Raw genomic sequence first — 19,737 nt, 5'->3', positions numbered from 1 at the left:
AGTATATGTTGAGGAAACCCATATTACTCAGGTAGGAAAGTGAAGCACGACATTTAATTTTTGGAAAATATTTATTAAAAAACTAAAGTGAATGTGGCAAAAAACCCAACACATACCTTTAAATAGCAAGCATATGACACTGGTTATAAAGCTTTTCCAACTACTGATCTAGTCTTTCATTCCATCTACAATCAAGGAAGGCTTTTGGAGGAAGCCAAGTGTAAACTGGTCATCTGTCCCTATGGTGAGCAAAAACTATGTGAGGACTTCCAGTGGCCATATGACTTGTTTTCCTAGGTGACTCACCCAAAACACACCAGTGGCCACATCTCAGGAGCATGATCACATGGACCTAAAGTTCTAATTTTAAAGTGAGGTGGGGAGCAGAGTGGCGATGGGAGGGTGTGAAACAGGAGAAAGACAAATAGTATCAGTAGAGGGCAGTCTTAAAGCACCTTTAAAATCTGGACCCTTTCCCAGAACGTCACTCAATAACTCTCAAACTTCATTGTTGAAAACAGTCACTTGATGAGACTGTTAAAATTCATAGACTCCCCAAAGATTTTTAAGATGTGAACTCCAGGTGATTCTACGTATTCAGGTCAGCTCTCCAGTTTGAGAGACACTGTAGAAAATGCACTGCAATAATTTCTACCCCCTAAAAACAAAGGGAACCTCCTCACAGTCACTGTACTTTTGCCAACACCGAGGGACCAGTATTGGCAAGTGGGCAGGAAGGGGCCTCCAATTTCTAATGTACTGGTCTATGGAGTCCTGAGCTACCTGCCAAGTGTTGTTCGGGAAGTTAAATACAATTTAATAATAGAGTTGGTTTTAGATCACAGAACAGCCTCCAAATTACTAACAGGCCAACTCCATTCATCTCAATTTAATGAACGTTGTTGGTTCAATGCCAGATGGGAAGTTGCTGCTCAAACAAAAGGTGGAGTAACTGTGGGTCCTGACCTGTGAAGACATTGAATAAAACATCTATAAAACCTTTATGAAATATAGAGCACTATGCCCAAATAATTTCAATGGTTTATGAAAGCCTCAAGGTGCTTCATGGACAACATGTAGAAATAGTTACATTGATTCCAAGGTTCCCATTATCTGCAAAAAGATGTGCTATGGCTGTGTCAAAAACAAGGCAGTCACTGTTCATGATGGCCGCAGCCACACCATCATGAATGGACCGTGGCGTGGCCTCCCAGGTCAGTCTCCGCCGGTTCCCATTCAGTTCCAGTCTGTAGGCAAAGTTCTCGGCTTGCTTGCGGGTGCCGATAAGCAGGACAATGGCAAAGAACTGCTGATGGCCCTCATATTTCTCTTGCTTCTCCAGTACCAGCATGAAGTGATGACCAAAACACGACTGCATCATCACCCAGTCTACAGCCCCCGGCAGGTTAATGTCTGTAGCTAGGAAAACAATGTCTTCTCCCTGAAGGGTGGTAATGCTCTTGTGGGCGTGCATTAGGTGGGACATCACGGCTTCCAAGGACCCTTGCCACTTGCAGGAGGCACCGGGACAGGGGCAGGAGTAGGGACGGTATTCACAGATGTCTTCATGTTCTGGCTTCTCCGTGTGGTGCAGAGTCAGGGAACAGCCCGTGGTGGCATACTGCACAGACAGAGAAACACAGTGTGTCAGCAGGCTGCCCCGCAGCTCCCACCAGTACAAACCTCCGGGAGTCTCTACCCACTCAGCTTCCTGGGCTTACCCTGTTTCCTTCTCTTCTTTTGCTCAGTAGTAGGGATTGAACCCTTTACATTGAGCTGCATCCTTAGCCCCTTAATTAAAAAAAAAAATAAATATATATATATATATATCAATACAGGGTCTTGCTAAGTAAGTCATTAAGCTGACCAAGCTGGGCTAGAACTTGTGACCCTTTGGCCCCAGCCTCCTAGAATACTGTGATGTGTGCTATCACGTCCATCTTTACCCTTATCTCATTTGCCTCTGTTTAAGATGAGGGAAGGGAGCATTTATAACGAAGTCTCAGTGCCTTGTCATTATCAGTGCTGTACTACCTTGCATACACTTAAGGGCACTTCCAGAACTAGAAATTGCTTTCCATGGCTCTTTTTAATTCTTTTAACAGATGAAAGTTAAAGTTCTTTCATTGCAAATTTTTCAAGCAAAAACGCTGAGCCAACCTGCCTCTGTCCTTAGTTTCTGTGAACCCTTCTAAAAAAAAAATTTAACTGCATGGAGGTGGGGTTGGGCAAGGAATATGAGATATCTCCAGACTAGTTTTTGTATAAAGGCAATTTTGAAAATAATATAAACCCTTTTGTTGGTCCCTTCTATTCCTTTTGACTCAGATTAGCGGCTGGCAGGTAAGCCACAGGGAAGGCTGGACCGCTTCACACTGCAAGAAATACACCTTTTCCTTTGAACCTTTCCCCCAGGCTCTGTGGCCTTACTTTCAGGGTGTGAGGAAATCACATTCAAGAGCTACTTAACTAACTCAGAAGGCTGCTTTTCAGCTTGGTGCCAGCCAGTGGAGGTTAAAGTGAGAGGGCCTAACCCTCTTCTCAAAGCCCACCGAGCCTTCCCCGACTACCTGCTCAGGTTCAAGTAAGTACACACCTCTTCACGAAGAGGCACATCAGGTCCGCACAGTTAGGACGGAGGGAACGGAATGAGATGAGCTTTCTGATCAGTTCGCCCCACAGACACTGCCAATTACAGTTTAGATCTAAAATGTCCCCTGGAATTCTCACGTGCATGGAAGGTGACTAGCTCATGGGATGCTATATTCATCAGTGGATTTATTCATTGATGAATTTAGTAGACAAACGTACCGTTAGCAGTTGGAGCCTGGTTGGAGATGGGTTACTGGGGAGGGTGTGAGCTGGAAAGGTGTATTTTTGTCACTGGCTCTTCCTCACTCTCCTTCCTGGCTGCCATGGGTTGAGCACCTTTTCCTTTGCTATGCGCCTCTCTGCCATCCTGTTTCTGCCTCGGAGCCAGTCGACTGTGCACTGAAATCTTGAGCCAAAGTAAACCTCTCTTCCTTTATTTTCGGTGTTAGGAATTTCATCCCAGTAGCGAGAAACTGAACGAGATACCGTCTTGATAGGCAGGGCCCTTTCCTCCCTCGTCCCCAGGAGGACAATCCCAAGAGACACGTTGCACCTATCACGGCAAAAGACCACGCTGAAAGGAATTAGACTTTGCTCCCAACCAGCACAAAACCGACTATGTTAATTCCTAGATACCAGACAAAGAATTAGCTCACAAGCAAACACTTGCCCAGAATATTATCATATAATGAATTAAGTGACGTGTCATATAATGAATTAAGAATTTTATCACCTTCTAGGATAAATCAGGAGTCAGTCTTAGATCCTTAGAGCACAAAATGGAAGGTAAACTGGCTTACTGTACTTGGATTCCCCCACTCCTCTGAGACAGGAAGGCAGGACCATGTCATTTTTCTAAGATGCTGTGTCTAAATGCTGAAAAACCAAACCAAACAAACACAAATATCAAGCGAGATGGGGTGACACAAGCCTGTAGTACCAACACTCAGGAGGCTAAGGCAGGATCACTGCCTTGAGTTTGAGGCCAGCCTGGGCTACATAGTGAGTTCAAGGCCAGCCTGAATTACACAGCGAGCCCCTGTCTCAAAAAGCCAAACCACAAGAAACAAATAAACATCCATGGCTGTTTTTTTACTTTATCCTAAAATGCTTTATGACACTTCATCCTTATAAATTTTTAGTAGGTCAAATTCTAATCTTTAAAATGAATTTATCACTAGCAACAGGAGGTACTGAATATCCCCACACAAGATGCTAAGCTATAGTCACCAAGAAGACACAGAAGCAAAAATGACAGCAGCTTCTACCATTTGGAAGATTAATTTCTAATTAAGAAAAAGACTTAAAGAAAAAAATGCAGCTCATACTCCCCGTCTCCTCTGTACCCAAGCAGATTAGAATCTTCAATAGAAACTGGCAGGAATATTTCACTGTTAGGTGATTTGCTGATTAAGAATTGCTGTTTATCTTTTTGAAACATGGACTAATTTTTAAAGCCTAGATATAAAAGCTCAATCTGAAGGAGAAATAAATATACCCATGTATAATTTACACTCTATGTGCTTAACTTTGTAAGGCCTAAAAAAAAGTCCCTATGTAGTGTTATAAATCTGGGGTGTGAACAGGAATACAGAGCCTCCTGGTGTTCTTCTGTAAATGGTGGTGAGGTATTTCTGTCCAGGGTTAAACACACACACACACACACACACACACACACACACACACAGAAACACATACAATAAAAATAGCAAGAACTGCCCACAGCCTGGCAGATTCTCTGGCTGAAACGAGCCCTCAATGTTTGGATCTGAAGACGTCTCAGAATGGGATGTTTACCACAGCTGCCCAAGCATAAGCCCTGGAATGAGATGAACTCAGGCAAAGACACCCAGTAAAGTCCCACCTGCTCCTCTTCCCAAAGCCCCACAGCCCTCTGTGTGCATGGACCCAATGCTTACAACAAATATTTGTCATTCAGGATTGTTTTAGAACTTTTTCCACTCAAGTATGAATATTTATATTCTGAATTATTTGATTTGCCTTGCAAGTTTCACACTCAACTCTTACTTCAACCCAAATATAGAGAAGAGGGCACCTCCCCAAAATATACAAATAGAAAAGACAGTACTTTGCATTTGTGTGGACAACAATCATATTAAAGATCTTGCTACAGCTTCTATTAACTAAGATAAATATATTTTTAAAGCCTTTGGTGCTTACTCTTTTTTTTTTTTTAACCAGTTGACCTTTAATGTCAATATATTCCTTCTCTATCATGGGTAATGGTGTGTATTCAGGACTATGGGTGCCACTTTTATGGCAACTAAATTACAGATGATCAAAGAAAACATCAACTTGAAACACACACACATACACAAAAGAAGTACACACACACATATGGTTTCATATTGTATCACATCTCACACTGGTAATAGTATTGGCATTGTCCAAGAGAGACATTCCAAACACAATGGGTGTTCCTGTCACCTCCATTAGGGAATCCCAGCCAGGGATCAGAGAGAAGGCTTTAGGAGTCTGTGAATTTGCTAAGACTGTACGTAAAATGGTCTAGGTGTCTTTGAGCAGCAAATCCAAATCTCAATGGTCTCTGGCCTTAGGCTTGTGTTTCCATGGAAAGCTCTGGGGCTTCTGTGAAGCTTGCCCCTGGAGCACACAGTGAGGGCCAGCTATGTCTCCAGCACTTGCAGCAGTGTTTTCAGTGGTAATACACTACAACCGTACTGCAAATATGGTTGTCTCCCTTTATCCACAGTTTGGCTCTCCTTGGCCTCAGCCACCTGGAGTAGACCATGGTCTGAAATATGAGGTGGGAAATTTCAGACATAAACAATCCATAAATTTTAAACTGCACTGTTCCGAGCAGTATGATGAAATCTCATATGAATCACCCCACTGTCAGCATATCCACACTACACACACTGCCTACCCCCCACTGTCTTGGCTCGATGATCCAGGATCACTGGAAGCTGCTCATCCTCTTCCTGACAGTTTCACAAAGTCAGTAGCAGCCTAACATAACCGTCCACCTATGTCCTTCACCTCACTCCATCTCATCACTAGGCATCGTATCATGTGACGTCACAAGAGGGAGGAAGGCGAGCAGATACTCTGCAGTATTAGGAGAAACTGAGGCCATACTCACATACCTGTTTTACAGTATTCTGTTATAAATGTTCTACTCTATATTTAGTTGTTTTTAATTCTCTTACTGTGCATAATTGATAAGCTTTATCATAGGTATGAATATAAAGAAAAAAAACATAGTTTATACAAGGTGCAATTCTATTCACAGTACTACCTCCCAGGCATCCAAAATATAAGCCCCTAGGCAAAGGGGAGGCGAATGTACATCATAAATACAGGCAAATGTGGAGCAGAAGAACAAGAAAGGGATAGGTGATTTCAAGTTGGGACAGGGTGAGGAGGAAGGGATAAGAAAGCGTTACTAAAGATGGAGTGGGCTGTAGATGAACTAGTTCCATCTGGCTCTAGCTCAGGGCCAGTGGAGGAAATAAGGAAACAAAACTAAAGAAGGAAGGTCAGGGACTTTACTGAGCACTTATTTATTTTGAGGATTTCTCTATAGTGGCACTACTGACATTCTTCGTTATGGGGGCTGTGCTGTAGTTTATAGTATATTTAGTAGCATTACTGGCCATCTGTTCATTAGATGCTGTTAGCGACTGCTCTCTGTCCTCAGCTGTGGCAATTTGAAATGTCTCCAGGCACGGCCAGATGTCTTCTAGCAGGCAAAACCGTGCCAGTTGTGAACCACTGATTTCAATGACAGTGACTGATCGTATTCTCATAAATGATAAAAACTGGGCTTCTGGGCAGCCACCTTAGTGGCTGCAGGAGGAGTCCATGCAGGCAACAGGTCTAGCTGGTCACTGCCCCACCCAAGGGGTACTGCCAGAGCCTCTGGGAATGCCAGCTCTGACACACACCAGCACTGGACTGCTTGCACAGCATAGGTATGGACTGGAGCTGGTTCTGCCCGTTTTCCAGACTAGAAACTGGAGGCTCCTGAAGTGTAGTCGTTGGTGGCCACGCCAGTAACAGAGCCAGCCTTCTCACACTGTTCCTCCACAGGGACAAGCATCAAAGAATCAACATTGTGAGAAAAAGGAACAGAAATAATTTATATCTGAATTCACTCCTAGCCCCTCACCCAACACACTCCAAACCTAGAGTCCACAGATACCCTGTTTTGGGAGCAGGCTGTAACATAAGCTCCTTTAGTCTGCAAGGAGGTGGTCGCTCTGGAGGAATCACTCCCCTAGGAGTAAGGCAGCAGCCTCTCACAGCAGGGCCCATCTGTCTCTGACATCTGGCAGGAAGGTCTGAGGCTTCACTTTGCACACTCTAACCTCGGCCAGCACCACCCAATGTGAAGAGTCAAAGAGCTGCAGTTGGGCTCGGAGGGCTTTCTTTCTGAGGCCTGCTTCTGAGCTATGTCCTCTTGGGACTTAGAGAAAGGCCCTGGGTGGGTTCACGGAGAGCTGGCTGTGTTTCCTGGGACACATCCAGCCCTATAAATGAGCTTTTCTCTGGGGGAATGATGTGCTCATTTTCCCTGGAGGAGAATTAGTTTTAAATAAAACTCCAAAGAAACACACACACACACACACACACACACCCCAAACCAGAGGGGTGAGGGAGTGGGGAAAGACACTCAAAGCTAATAAGAATGTGGGGAAAATCACATTTCTGACTTGTCCTCAGAAACTCTTCAGGCTCAAAGATCAATGGCTCAAAGATCTTGCGCAAACATGTCCTGCCATTGACAGGCAATACGTAACATAGTGCCTCACTTCTGTGTCATTGCAGAAAGTGGAAAATGCTGCTTATTTTTTTCCTGGTTGTGTTTAAGGTGGAATTTAGGCAGGATTTTTTCCTTTTCAGCACAGAAATCCTTTCATATACAAAGACACACAATGAGATACGTCAGGACATAGTCAAATAGTAGACACCTGTTGTTTACCTTAGAAACGTCCTATTATATTTGTTTTGAAATGAGTACATAAGCAAACTAACCTTTCTTAGCCGGAATGCTAGTGAACGACATGGGTGCTGTGGCAAGTTTAGAACGAGTCATTTAATCTATTCATTAAATTTGATTCCATGCAGTTCAAGAATGACTGAGCTCCGACAATCAGCAATCTGCTACAGTGGAGGGGCTGTGAACTCCCAGGCAGAAGCAGCCTGTCCTTCTGGGGGGCCGCAGGGTCAGCAGCCTGCCTCAACCTGCTTACCTCCTAGGAAGCAGTTGGAATTTATTAGCAAAGTAGCTGCCAGTGCTTCAAATGAGAATGTGTTTCTTATAAATGAAAAAAACAAAACACAAAAACAAAGCACAATCAATATTTTGTCACTGAGGGGCGGGGAATTTAGCTCAGTGGTTCTGCCACCTGCCTCGTAAGCTCAAGGTCCCAAGTTTGATCACCGATACCAAAAAACAAAAACAAAACATAAAAAAATAAATATTGTGTCATTGATGCTCATAAACTTTTGAATTAAACCAAGGAAACTATCTTGGACTAAGCAAAAACAGTGCCTTCCCCCAATTTAAAGGTGTAATGAGTGTAAAATGCATGCTGATGGGTAAATGTGATGCCTGACCTTGGACTGTAAAACTAAGATCCCTACAAAGGGCGTTACCTGGGCAACAGATGAAATTTGAATATGAACTGTGGATTAGATAATAGTATCTACTCTGTGTCAGATTTCCTGGTTTTGATAACTACTATAATTATATGAGAAATGTCCTTGTTTTAAAGAGAAACAGTGAAGGATTTAGGAGAAAGGGGAACAGGAGGCCTGCAATTTACATTCAAATAGTTTAAAAATATATGTCTGAGTGGAGAGCACACAGATGATAAAGCAAATGTGGCCAAAGGAAGTAACTGTGGAATCTAGATAGAGGCTTTGTGGGAAGTTTTTGTACTATTATTGCAATTCTTGTGAAGTCTGAAATCGTATCAAGATAAAATGTATTAAAGAATTCAGGGACTGAGCATATTTACACTCTACAATGTGAGGGACTGCTTGAATGAATTAAACTTTATCATATGCCCTTTTTATAAAGAACATACACTTTTAACTACACACCTATCAGTAAATGCAAATAAAGTCAATGGCGAAAACAAAATTCTGCACCATCCTAGGAGCCTTCTGAGGCTGCAGGCACCTGTCCGGTCTGTGGCCCTGGCGTATAGTTTCTGGCCACTGTGGTGACATTTATCTACCACACCAATGGTACAAGGCAGACTTCACCTTCATTCCAGACCCTATGTGAAGAGGGTGCTCTGGGAGTAAAATTTACAACTCCCTTTTTCTTAATTTTTTTAGTACTGTCCTAGGAAGCTGAACCCAGATGGATGCAGAAATATATGAAATCACTTTGAAGAATGAATTTCTGAAAGTTCGAATTTGCTATGTATGATAAGCAGGTCATCAGAAAACTACTAGAGAAAAATCCCTATTTTCTCGCTTTTACAAAAGGGAAATGCACCAAGAGATACAGGGGGAAGAAAGGGAGCACACAGGGATGACAGAACTGAGATGTGCTCTCTACTTGTACCAACTCTCCACAATGACTGTAATTATTATGTTCTGCACACATGAACTAATTAAAAAAGTATCTTCTAGGGCTGGGGATTTAGCTCACTGGTTCTGCCACCTGCCTTGCAAGCACAAGGTCCAGAAAAAAAAAGTATCACCGGTACCAAAACAAAAGTATCTTAACATTTTTTTGACTTATAAAAGCTAAATAGCTTGGTAAAATCATCATAGTGAAATTTAATGTGTGAGCCAACCATTAAAGTTTACCACTTTTTGAAGAAATGATTCAGGCTAGCTCTTTTCTAAATAAAAATGTCACCTGAGCTGGGAGTGGTGGAGCACAACTGTAATCCCAACACTCTGGGAGTCGAGGCAGGAAGACCTCAAATTCAATCCTACCTTGGGCAATTTAGTGATTCAGTGAGATCCTGTCTCTAAATGAAAAAAAAAACAAAAAACAAAAAACAAAAAAAGTCTAAAGATATAGTTCAGTGAGAAGGCCCTAGGTTCAACCTATAGCTCTGATAAAAAAAAAAAATGCATTCGAGAGATGCAGGTGAAATTTCATCTCAACCCAGTAAGAATGGCTGCTATCAAGAAATCAACCAATAACAAATGCTGTCGGGGTTGTGGGTTAAAGGAACCCTTCTCCATTGTGGGTGGGAGTGCAGACTGGTGCAACCACTGTGGAAATTAATATGGAGATACCATAAAGAACTAGGACTAGAGGTTCCATTTGACAGACTGGTGACCACTGTGGAAATTAATATGGAGATACCATAAAGAACTAGGACTAGAGGTTCCATTTGACCCAGCTATTCTTCTACTGGGTATCTTCCCAAAAAGAATTAAAAGAATCATACCACAGTGATATATGCTCACACATGTTTACAGCGGCATAGTTTATAATAGCTAAAATTTGGAAACAGCCAGATTTCCCATCAACTGGAGACTGGATAAAAAAGATGTGGGATTTAAAAAAATAAAATGGAGTACTACTCAGCTATAAAAAATGATAAACTAGAGATATTTATAGCTGAGTGGATGCACACTGAGGCCATACTCAAGTGAAATTAATAAGTCACACGTGTAAATACCAAATAATTTCTCTAGTGTGAAAAAGTAAAAGTGCAAGTAAGGATCAAAAAGTATAATTCATATTGTGTAATAGGAAGAAAAGATCTAAAAGAGTAGAGGAAGTGGGAGGGGTAGGGGAAAGGTAAAAAGGGAAAATAAATGATATATGAAAAGAACAAACATGGACATGTCTTTGTAAACAGAGAAGGGTGAAGGGGCTGAAAGGAGGTCTGGGGAATGGGGAAACATAAGAACCAAGACCTGTCATGTAAAGGTACAGGACCCCAAAGATGAATGTAACTGTACTGCGTACCTAAAATGTACCAATAAACTTACTAAAAATTAAAAAAAAGAGGAAAGTTTACCTGCTTCCAAAATGACACTGAGTGATCATTGGTTATTTTCCAGTTTATTTGGGGGTCTATTCATTTTGTTTACACTTTGATTGATTTACTGATTTCTTGCCTACCCAATGTCTGTTGATAAATGAATATCAGATTTTACCTATAGATGCTAAAATGAATGTTCTCCATCATGTAAATTTTCCTTTAGTCAGATTTCTTACTGTAGAACTTAGCATTAAAAAAATTTCAATAGACCTTACCTTCTAGTGTGCAAGATTAAATTTCAAGAACTATAGCTTTGTTTTGTTATTTTTGATAAAGGTATTTCACATATTTATTTATATAAAATTACTGGATTGTGATGTTTATAACTCTTCTGAAATCTAACATATGCCAGAAACAACAGTGCTACTGTCCTTAAGATGGCCTCTTAAAATGTGTTTATAAACACTGGTACAGCAGCTATGATTAGAACTCAAGCACCACTGTCCTCCTGTATGACCTTGAACCCACCAAGTCACACCTGAAAGGCTTCATAAAACTGTTTGTGATTCATCCCTTGACTATAATTTGCAAGAGAAGAGTTGTGGACTCAAGTTAATCATGTTCACTTGGGCAAAAGGCGAAAGTTAAATCTTTTCTTAGGACTGACTTATTCAACACGCATCTGTTTAGCTTCCTTCCTCTAATTTCTGTAGAATATTCTCACTGAACTCAAATGGTAAATTCCACATCTCCACCGTGAAGCAGGGCAGAGAGATAATTATCAACTGGCTGTGCAACAATGGTTTTGCTGATAAGAATATGACAGCACAGTATTACTCAGCACCAGAACTGTCAATGTCACCAAACAGTGGTGAGAATAAGACACTGTTAACTTTGCACACTTTCTTCTGGGGAAGGCAATCTAATTAAAATCTTGGGCTCAAAATTCATACTCTGCTTAAGAGAAAGTCAACACATCACATGTTGCAGATAGCTTTCTTACAAAACTGTATGCTGGTGGAAGACTTGGGAGTACTTATTATCAGAGAAATCTGAGAACATGATGCTGGGTGTGGGGGGGGGCATACAAAGACGCTCTGGGCTGGCAGGAGTTTATTTTGAATCCTAGTAATTTTAAACAAAAGTTGGCTTTTGACCATGTATGTTTCTTCTCTGTCCAAAGCCAGAGTTAGCTGGCAACATGTCGTCTTGGAGAACCAGTTTTGTGAGGTCGCTTCTGATGTTCATGCAAACGGCAGATCAGGGTCAAAGGCTTTCTGCCATATTACCAATACCTTACCCTCCTTTTCAGTTATGCCCTCGGGTCCTCATCTGAACAAGCACTTTAACTGCCCTGACCATCTTCAAACAATGCTACTTCCTTCTTTATTTCTTTACTACAGCAATCAGATTCACCAGAAGATTTAAGTGGTAGGGTTATCTGACTGGCTGATAAAAACACAAGATGCTCTGAATTTCCAGGCTATATTTGAAATACACTGTAGTTATACCCTCCTTCTCAACATATTTGCTGTTTACCTGAAATTTAAATTAACTGGGTATTCTATAATTTACCTGGCAACTCTACTAAGAGGGTTCCTCTGATACCACAGTCACTCCTCCAAAAGACATTACTTAAGTCAGTATGGGAAGGGGGAATGCCTGCTCTTCAGCAGGACAGAATAGGCACCATAAACAGGAAAAAGTTGTAGTAGAAAAACACTGTATGCGTAATTACGTGGCCCAGAGTGGAGTTTCTGTTGAGACTTAAAAACTGTATAACCCTGGGCAAACATTGTAGGGTGCACACTAACCACATCCTACCTCCTTTACAAAGTAATCTGGAGAATAACACGAGATCACATGCCTCACTTGGGCTGCTATAGCAAGGACAGCAATTCTTTACCAGCAACTCTACCAGCCTTTCCACAGAAGCTCACTTGATCTTCCTTCTTCCTTCACTGGCAAAATGCTACTCTTTCTTCAAACTCAGCTGACACCACTTCGGTGCAATCCCCAGACTCCTCTCTGCTCCTGCATTTCAGAAGGGCTCTGCTGTCCCCTGCACCTTAAGACATGAAGTTCCAAAGGACAAGGCCAGTGAGAGAAGCAAGAGCTAGCCAGGCAGACGGGCTGTGGGAAGGGCTGAATACCTAGTGTTGCAGGAGGTTCCTAGGTGAGATGTGGCTGGACTAAAAGCTACTAGGTGATCAGCAGTACCCAACTCTGGTCTGAGTTACATCATGCAGTAGCATGAAGAAACCTAAGAGGACCCCACTTTGTGGTGGGGTACTGGGGAAGAAATGGGCAAAGGATTCCAACTGCAAAGGATCCCAAGGTATAATTCAATTTGGCTTTACTATCAAAAGCTTAGATTCTGCATATACACTTTGGCTTGACCATCTAAGTCCTAGGAATTTATCCTTAGGAAATGATTTTCTCATGCACAAAGATTCAGTTTTAGCAGTACTTAAAAAAGAAAGAAAGAAAGAAAAACACAGTAAAAAGACAAAACAATTTAAATGACCACAAACAAGAACTTGATTAAATATTTCTAGTTCTATTTCTCAATTGCAAAATCAGTACCCATTAAAAGTGGCCCTAAGTTGGGGCTGGGGATTTAACTCAGTGGCATTGTACCGGCCTCACAAGCACAGGGTCCTGAGTTTGATCCCCTCTACCAAGGAAAAAAAAAAAGTAGTCATAAATTGGGTATCATGGTGCATACCTACAATCCCAGCACTGTGGGAAGAAAAGGCAGGAGGATCATAAGTTCAAGCCTAGCTTGGGCAACTTAGTGACTTAGTAAGACCCTGTCTCAAAGTAAAATATAAAGGCAAAAATGGGATGTAGCTCAGTGTAAAGGCTCTGAGTTCAATCCTCAGCACCACAACAAACAAACAAGTATGGCCTTAAAGGATATTTAACAATGAAATGTAGAAAAGCAGTTGTGATGTATAAGATTTAAAAAAAAAAAAAACAGGTTATGATAAAGCATGTTAAACAGGATTCCTCACTTTACCTGCATTTTTTTTTTTTTTTTTTTGGTCAGAGGCTCCTCTGATTTATAGGTAATTTTACAAGGATACATGCAAAATGTGAAGTACTTATTTCTAGGTGGGGGGATTTATAAGATTTTAATTTTATACCACTTTCTATACATTCTGCATATAAAAACAATTTTAAAAAGCATATAACTACAGTGTGTAAGGTAAGATACATAGAATATTGTATAAATATACATACATACATGTATATTTTTTAAAAATGCCACTTCAAAAGCATTTGAAAAATGAAAAAGACAAACATCTCATCACTGCAAAACCAATTCCAGGGTCAACTTTCCCAGTTCAATGAAAACTGTACAAGACTAGGAATAGGGAAGAAGAGCCTAGTGGGAGAATCTGTGGGAGCAAATAAGAAAATTTCATTTTTTTTTCTTTTTCAAAATTATGACTGGACCTGACCTCACACTTTGACCATTCCCTTCCAGCCAGCTTCTAACTGTGCACACACGCTTAGTGCTAGGGCTGTGCTTGATACTTTGCATGAACTGTTACCATGTTTGAACGTTACCACAGTCCTATCATCATCCCACTTTAGTGATGAGCCACCCATACTTGGCGAGATCACCAGCCAGTCCTGGCAGGGGCTAAGTGGGGCTGTGGACCAGAAGGCGTGACCAGAGCCTGCCTTCAGAGCTACCACAGTGAGAGGGAGTCTGGGGAGGGTGACCAAAGATCCTACCTTTGCTGATTCACACCTTTAAAGGGGCACAGACAGGGGTAACCTCTGATCACACAGATGTCAGGTAGTATAAAAAAAGAATCATTACACAAAATTTGCCCCAAATTGGAAATGAGGAAAAAGATAGTTTCTCCTTTTCAAAGAAAATTCAAAGAGAAGGAGATGGACATCTGGGGCAAAGTTGATGAAATTCTGCTAGACAGTTTTCAGTACCTCTTATAAGTGTCGGAAAGCACACCCTAAATGGAAAGATACGTTTGATCAGGAAAACACTCTTATTTCCCTTTTCCAGGCATCCAGAGAACCACATCCTAATGTTACAGGTATGATCATGCCCTATGCAACTCACCAGCAACACAGTGGTTCTGCTTAGCAAGCACATGTGCTATGTTCTTTCAAGGTGTGAGGACCTTACAGGTTTGAGCAACAATGCCACTTTTTGCAAATTTTGTCAGAAGTACAAGTCTGGCCCTTAAGATATTTTGCATTGAGGTCTTACTATACTTGGTTGTGTATAGCACTTTCTATGGGGATTTTTTTTTTCCTTTGGTACTGGGGATCGAACTTGGGACCTTGAGCTTGCAAGGCAGGTGAGGCACCACTGAGCTAAATCCCCAGCCCCTCTACAGCACTTTTGATCTGATCTCAGCACCCACCAGCTGAGTGTCATCTCTGTTCTTCCTAATGGAGGAACAAACAGGCTCAGAAAAGTCATGACTAAAGCAAACTCATACAAAGCCAGGACTTTTGAGAACCCAGTTCTTCTGCCTCATGTCTAGTACTTTTGCCCCCCTGGACCACTTACTAGATTCCAGAACCTTGGTATAATCATTTAGGTCAAAATCTTTCCTTAAGGACCCTGAGATGCAAAAAATAAACTGACTTCTATGAGGTCACACAACTAGTCACCAGGACAACAGTTAAAGTCCCCAGATAGCTAGGATGAGTATTCTCTTGGTAAAATAAAGTTGAAGAGAAAATAAGCTACAAGATCCCGGTTGGACCTATCAGAGTTCCGAAGTTAACGGATGACAGTGGTTAAGTGAGGACTTCTGGGCTTGACAAGTGCCTTCTGTAAGACAGCCAAACCAGAGGGTGCACTCAAGTAGTTGGAATTTGGCCTCCAAGTGTTGCATGTACATTTGAATTTGGCCCATGGTCGAAAAACATTGAGATATTTAATGTAAAAGTCCAGATTTCTGGCAAACAAAAGTCTGGTATGACTGTATGCCCAACCCCACTTCCATCAATCCACCAGAGCTGAATGAGGGCTATTTCTGGTGTTTTGTTTTGTTTTGGTTTTCTGAGCCAGCATCTTGCTATGCTTGCCTCCCCATTATCTCACTGCTTCTGGAGGCCTTATGGCCCTTGAGGCCACGTGTCAGAGACTTCTCTCCCTTCCATTACTTGGTCCCCGCTGGTATTTAGAGTTTGTCATTACCTAGTGGGTTAGATGAGGTCACATTGAAGGGCTTTTGAACTTTCAATTAGGTTGTCTGATTTTTTTTCTTTAAAACAAAACAAAACTGTCAGAATTTCAACCATGGGGAAGACTTTCTGGCAGAGGCTTTCAAGTTCAATAGTTAAACCAGGTGTGGTAGTGCACACCCGTGAACACTCTGGTAGGCTGAGGCAAGAGGATCACAAGTTTCAGCACAATATGGGTAACTTAGTGACTCAGAAAGACCTTGACTCAAGATAAGAATAAAAAAGGGCTGGGGATATAGCCTTAGCACAAAGGCCCTGGATTCAATCATCAGCTAGCCCCCCAATTTAAAAACAGTAAAATTCAATAACTATTTGGAGATATACTATTACAAACCTTTTTTCTTTTAAAGAGGACAAAGAAAAAGTGAAAAGAAAGTGTGTCATAATGTGAGTGGGCTCTTGTGGTAGCATTTCCTATTAGTGTGGACAGAAATACTCAGCTGATATCAAAAATGCACTGTCGAGCGGTGAAATACATTGAGCTGTTGACACAAATCTGTCAACCATATCCCACCCCACTCCACACTAAGGTGATGGGGTCAAGATACGGGAACAGGATGTCAAAGGTCTAGCCACAGAATGGATAGAAACACCGTAAGTGGAAGAGAGCTATATGCTGATGTTATCCTTTTTTGCAGATGGTACCTTGAATCAAAGGTGTGGCAACACTCTAGTCTTTAATTAAGTGTCCCCACACCTCTGTAAGGCAACTATGTGGCAACACTTCTGATTTTTAGCTAAGTGAAGCATGACCAGATCAGGTTTATGTTTGATTAGTCCCATCAGAGGCCCATCTGATGAAGTCATTCATACAGATGGTTTTGTTACTGCCATCAACCTTGAGTTATGATGTGGAATCCTGGAGAATAAATGCAATCTCAAAATCCCTATGTAATATAGGGTAGTACTAAGCATGCAAACATGCTGTGTTTGGATGCAGGCTCTTAGACTGGCCCAGAGACTGACGTGTGATCTGACAAGGCAGTTAATAGTTAGCTACTTTATAGGCATGAGTTTCCTCATATGAAGAAAAGGTGAATAAGCACTGACCCATGCAAAACAGTTGGCACAAATTCCAGATATCCTCCTTTCTGTCGTGGGATGCTAGAAAGTCCTCAGAAGATTGATCCCTCACTTATATGTGTGGAAATCAAGGCCCCTAGAGGTAGACTCTTGGGAAACATGGTCAGAGCTGTTGAGATGTGGGCTTTAGTACTTTACTTAACACTGATTTTCTTGAATAAACCATCTCATAAGATGATTTCAATTGGAGACAGCGACAAGTCAGTCCCTAGGATTTCCAGAAGCCTCAAACTACAAGTTAGAGTTAGGTTTTCAATTTGACACAGGTCTTATTCCTTGTTATTTCTCATCCTCTTTCTTTTTTTTGGGGGGGGGGTACCGGGGATTGAACTTGGGTCCTTGCACTCGCAAGGCGGGCCACCGAACCGCTGAGCTAAATCCCCGGCCCTATTTCACATCCTCTTCAATTAACATACATTGGTTGGTCACTGGGCCTACGCATACATCCAAGTTTGGCTTATCCATACTAATTGGCTGAATCACCCTAAAAATAGTCCGGATTACTGATCAACCAAAGGAGAAGCATGCACACACCAGCTCTGTGGAGTCTCACTCATCAGTTCACCCAATAATGACCCGAAGGCCCATTCTACACTCGGTTCCTGGCCTGTGGAACAGGTGATCCTTTTCAATTTCAGCTTGCAAAGTGATGGATTTGCCCAACTGCTTTCTTATGAAGACTTGGAAAATCAATGACATGCACAGTAAAGTTCTGTACTTGATTCCTGAGAGAATTTTGAAAGCATGACTTCATGAGTCCATTTACATATTAGCAAAGAACAAATGCTACACCAGGAACCAGAATTCTAGATCCTGAAAGTGAAACTCATATTCCGTACAGCCTTTTTCCTCTTATGAGACTGTTTTAAAAATACTCACTTGTGAACTGCAAAAAGTCAGTTCTACCAGTCACTGAAGGTTTACTGGAAAGTGAAGGGGAAGATGGCTCTCCAGAAAGCCTCTAAGGCACTCTTCCAGCCCCACAGTATTTCTCAAACACCAAATATCCACACTGTGTCAACTGTCATCAACTTTCTCTTTTCACTAGGCTGCCACCTCCTTCATGACTCTAAGAAAACTATGGAAATATTTTAACCAAATTTTAGGAGAAATAATGCCTGGGCTGACTGAATTAGGAGGCACTATATGAGGAGAGGTTCAAAGCAATTTATTAAGATTACCTCAAACCCCATGATGCAAACACTGATTTAAACCCTTATTTGAATATGCTATTTTAAACTTGATTTGTGGCAGGGCAGAGAATCAAATTAAATCACTCATTTTACTGACCTGAGTCTCAAGTCTGAATCCTCCTGTGAATTACTTTTAATTTAAAAATTAGCTCTTGCCCTATAAAATAAGAAGCATTGAGGTAAAATGCAAGATAGCCTAACTGGCCCAAGAAACAGGACAGCTACTTCTATTAAAAAACCCCCCCCCCCCGCCAAAACTCAGAAGTATTAATAACATCATTTCCACTTCTAAGATCAGAAAAAGGCCTCTACAGTATAGCCTCAGGTTAGAATGAGGTATAGATAAGTATTGTGTTCGTCTATGCAGCTTTTTCTGAGGATTTTAAAGTTTTAGACGTAGGTAAACAAATATTATAAATGACCACCCAATTCAGTACTGCGAAGTCATTTAAAATAGAATGAGGTTGAGCTAGATTTAGACATAAAAAAAGATGTGATAGATGAGTTTCAAAAACGAGTCGCAGGAACCATTTTTTGGAGAAAAACTTAGGTCTATGCGTGGGTATAGAAAAACCTTCAGACACAGTGACATCATGGTGCTGTATTTAGCTATGAGGGTGTACGTACATACGGTTTTAAAAGTTTATAGAGATTCATACTAAATGTACAAATGATGGTAGGGAAAAGGAAAAGATCCTTGGTCTTTCACTTTTCTTGCCTTTGTCGTTATATTTTTGGCAAGAACATAAGTAACTTTTTAAATTAAACAAAGTCCAAAGTGATGAGCATTAGAGACTGTAACAATAGCTCCTGTGTGCCCTTGTAAAATTCCCGATTCTTGTGTTCATTCCACTTGGTACAAAAACGCAGCCACAACTCCTCAGACCTTCCCAGTCCTTGGAAGGCTAGGAGAGGAAAAGGCGTGGCCTGCATGGCTTTCACACTGCCAGAGGAAAACAGGGTGTAACCCCCACCGCCAGCTCTCCCACGTGTCAGGACTGTGCAGACGGTTAGTTCGGAGTCTTGGAGGAATCTAGCATCAGTCCTGCAAGGACGGGTAAAGGGTGTGATGAGCTCGCCCTTTCCCCCCCTCCTTCATCAGCAGCGTCCGCTTCCCAGTCCAAGTTTACTTGCTTGGCCCAACCCTAGCGAACACACCCGAGCACACGTCTTCAGAGGACTCAGGCAGGGACAGCAGTGATGTGTTCAAACGGCCAGGGAGTGCCAATGTTTGTCGGGTCAGTGTTCAGACAAATGGCAACCTAGAGCTACTCCCGAAGCAGCCAGGTGGACATGGGAGAGTGGACAAAGTGCAATTCCTTTTTGAAACGAGAGATGCCCTCTGCCTCTTAGGGCCTGCGAGGGGGTTGGAGGACTCGGGAGTTCCGCAGGGGCGCCGGGCAGCACTGGGAGAGTCGTCCCCGGGCTTACCTTACAGGGGAACAGGACTGCCGAGGCCACCTTCTCCATAGCCAGGTTCCTGATGCTGGGCGTCAGTGCGCCCCTGCACGTCGGGCAGCAGCTCAACTTCTGGCGGCATTGGTTACACACCAGGTGCCCGGCCTGGCACTGCAGGATGGGAGGCAGGACATAGTCAAAGCAGACCGGGCACTCGAAGAGCGAGGTCAGCTCGTGGTTCTGCGGGGACACTGGGCCGGCCCCGCCGCCGCCGCCCCCAGGGC

At 42.2% G+C, this 19,737-nt stretch overlaps 1 protein-coding gene across 1 annotated transcript; it reads right to left on the bottom strand.

The window, feature by feature from the left end:
* Positions 1–79: 79 nt before the first annotated feature.
* On the bottom strand, positions 80–19,732 carry Siah2 (siah E3 ubiquitin protein ligase 2; the record flags this gene model as incomplete). Its single annotated transcript, XM_010625351.2, has 2 exons — positions 80–1,621; positions 19,487–19,732. Coding segments are annotated over 2 exons (804 nt in total), but the record flags the coding sequence as incomplete, so codon positions are not given.
* Positions 19,733–19,737: the final 5 nt, after the last annotated feature.

The sequence above is a fragment of the Fukomys damarensis genome, unplaced genomic scaffold, assembly GCF_012274545.1.
Source record: "Fukomys damarensis isolate Sample0158 unplaced genomic scaffold, DMR_v1.0_HiC HiC_scaffold_37, whole genome shotgun sequence".
Classification (NCBI taxonomy): Eukaryota; Metazoa; Chordata; class Mammalia; order Rodentia; family Bathyergidae; genus Fukomys; species Fukomys damarensis.
The sequence above is the reverse complement of the archived record's forward strand: the minus strand, read 5'-3'. Positions and strand labels throughout refer to the sequence as shown.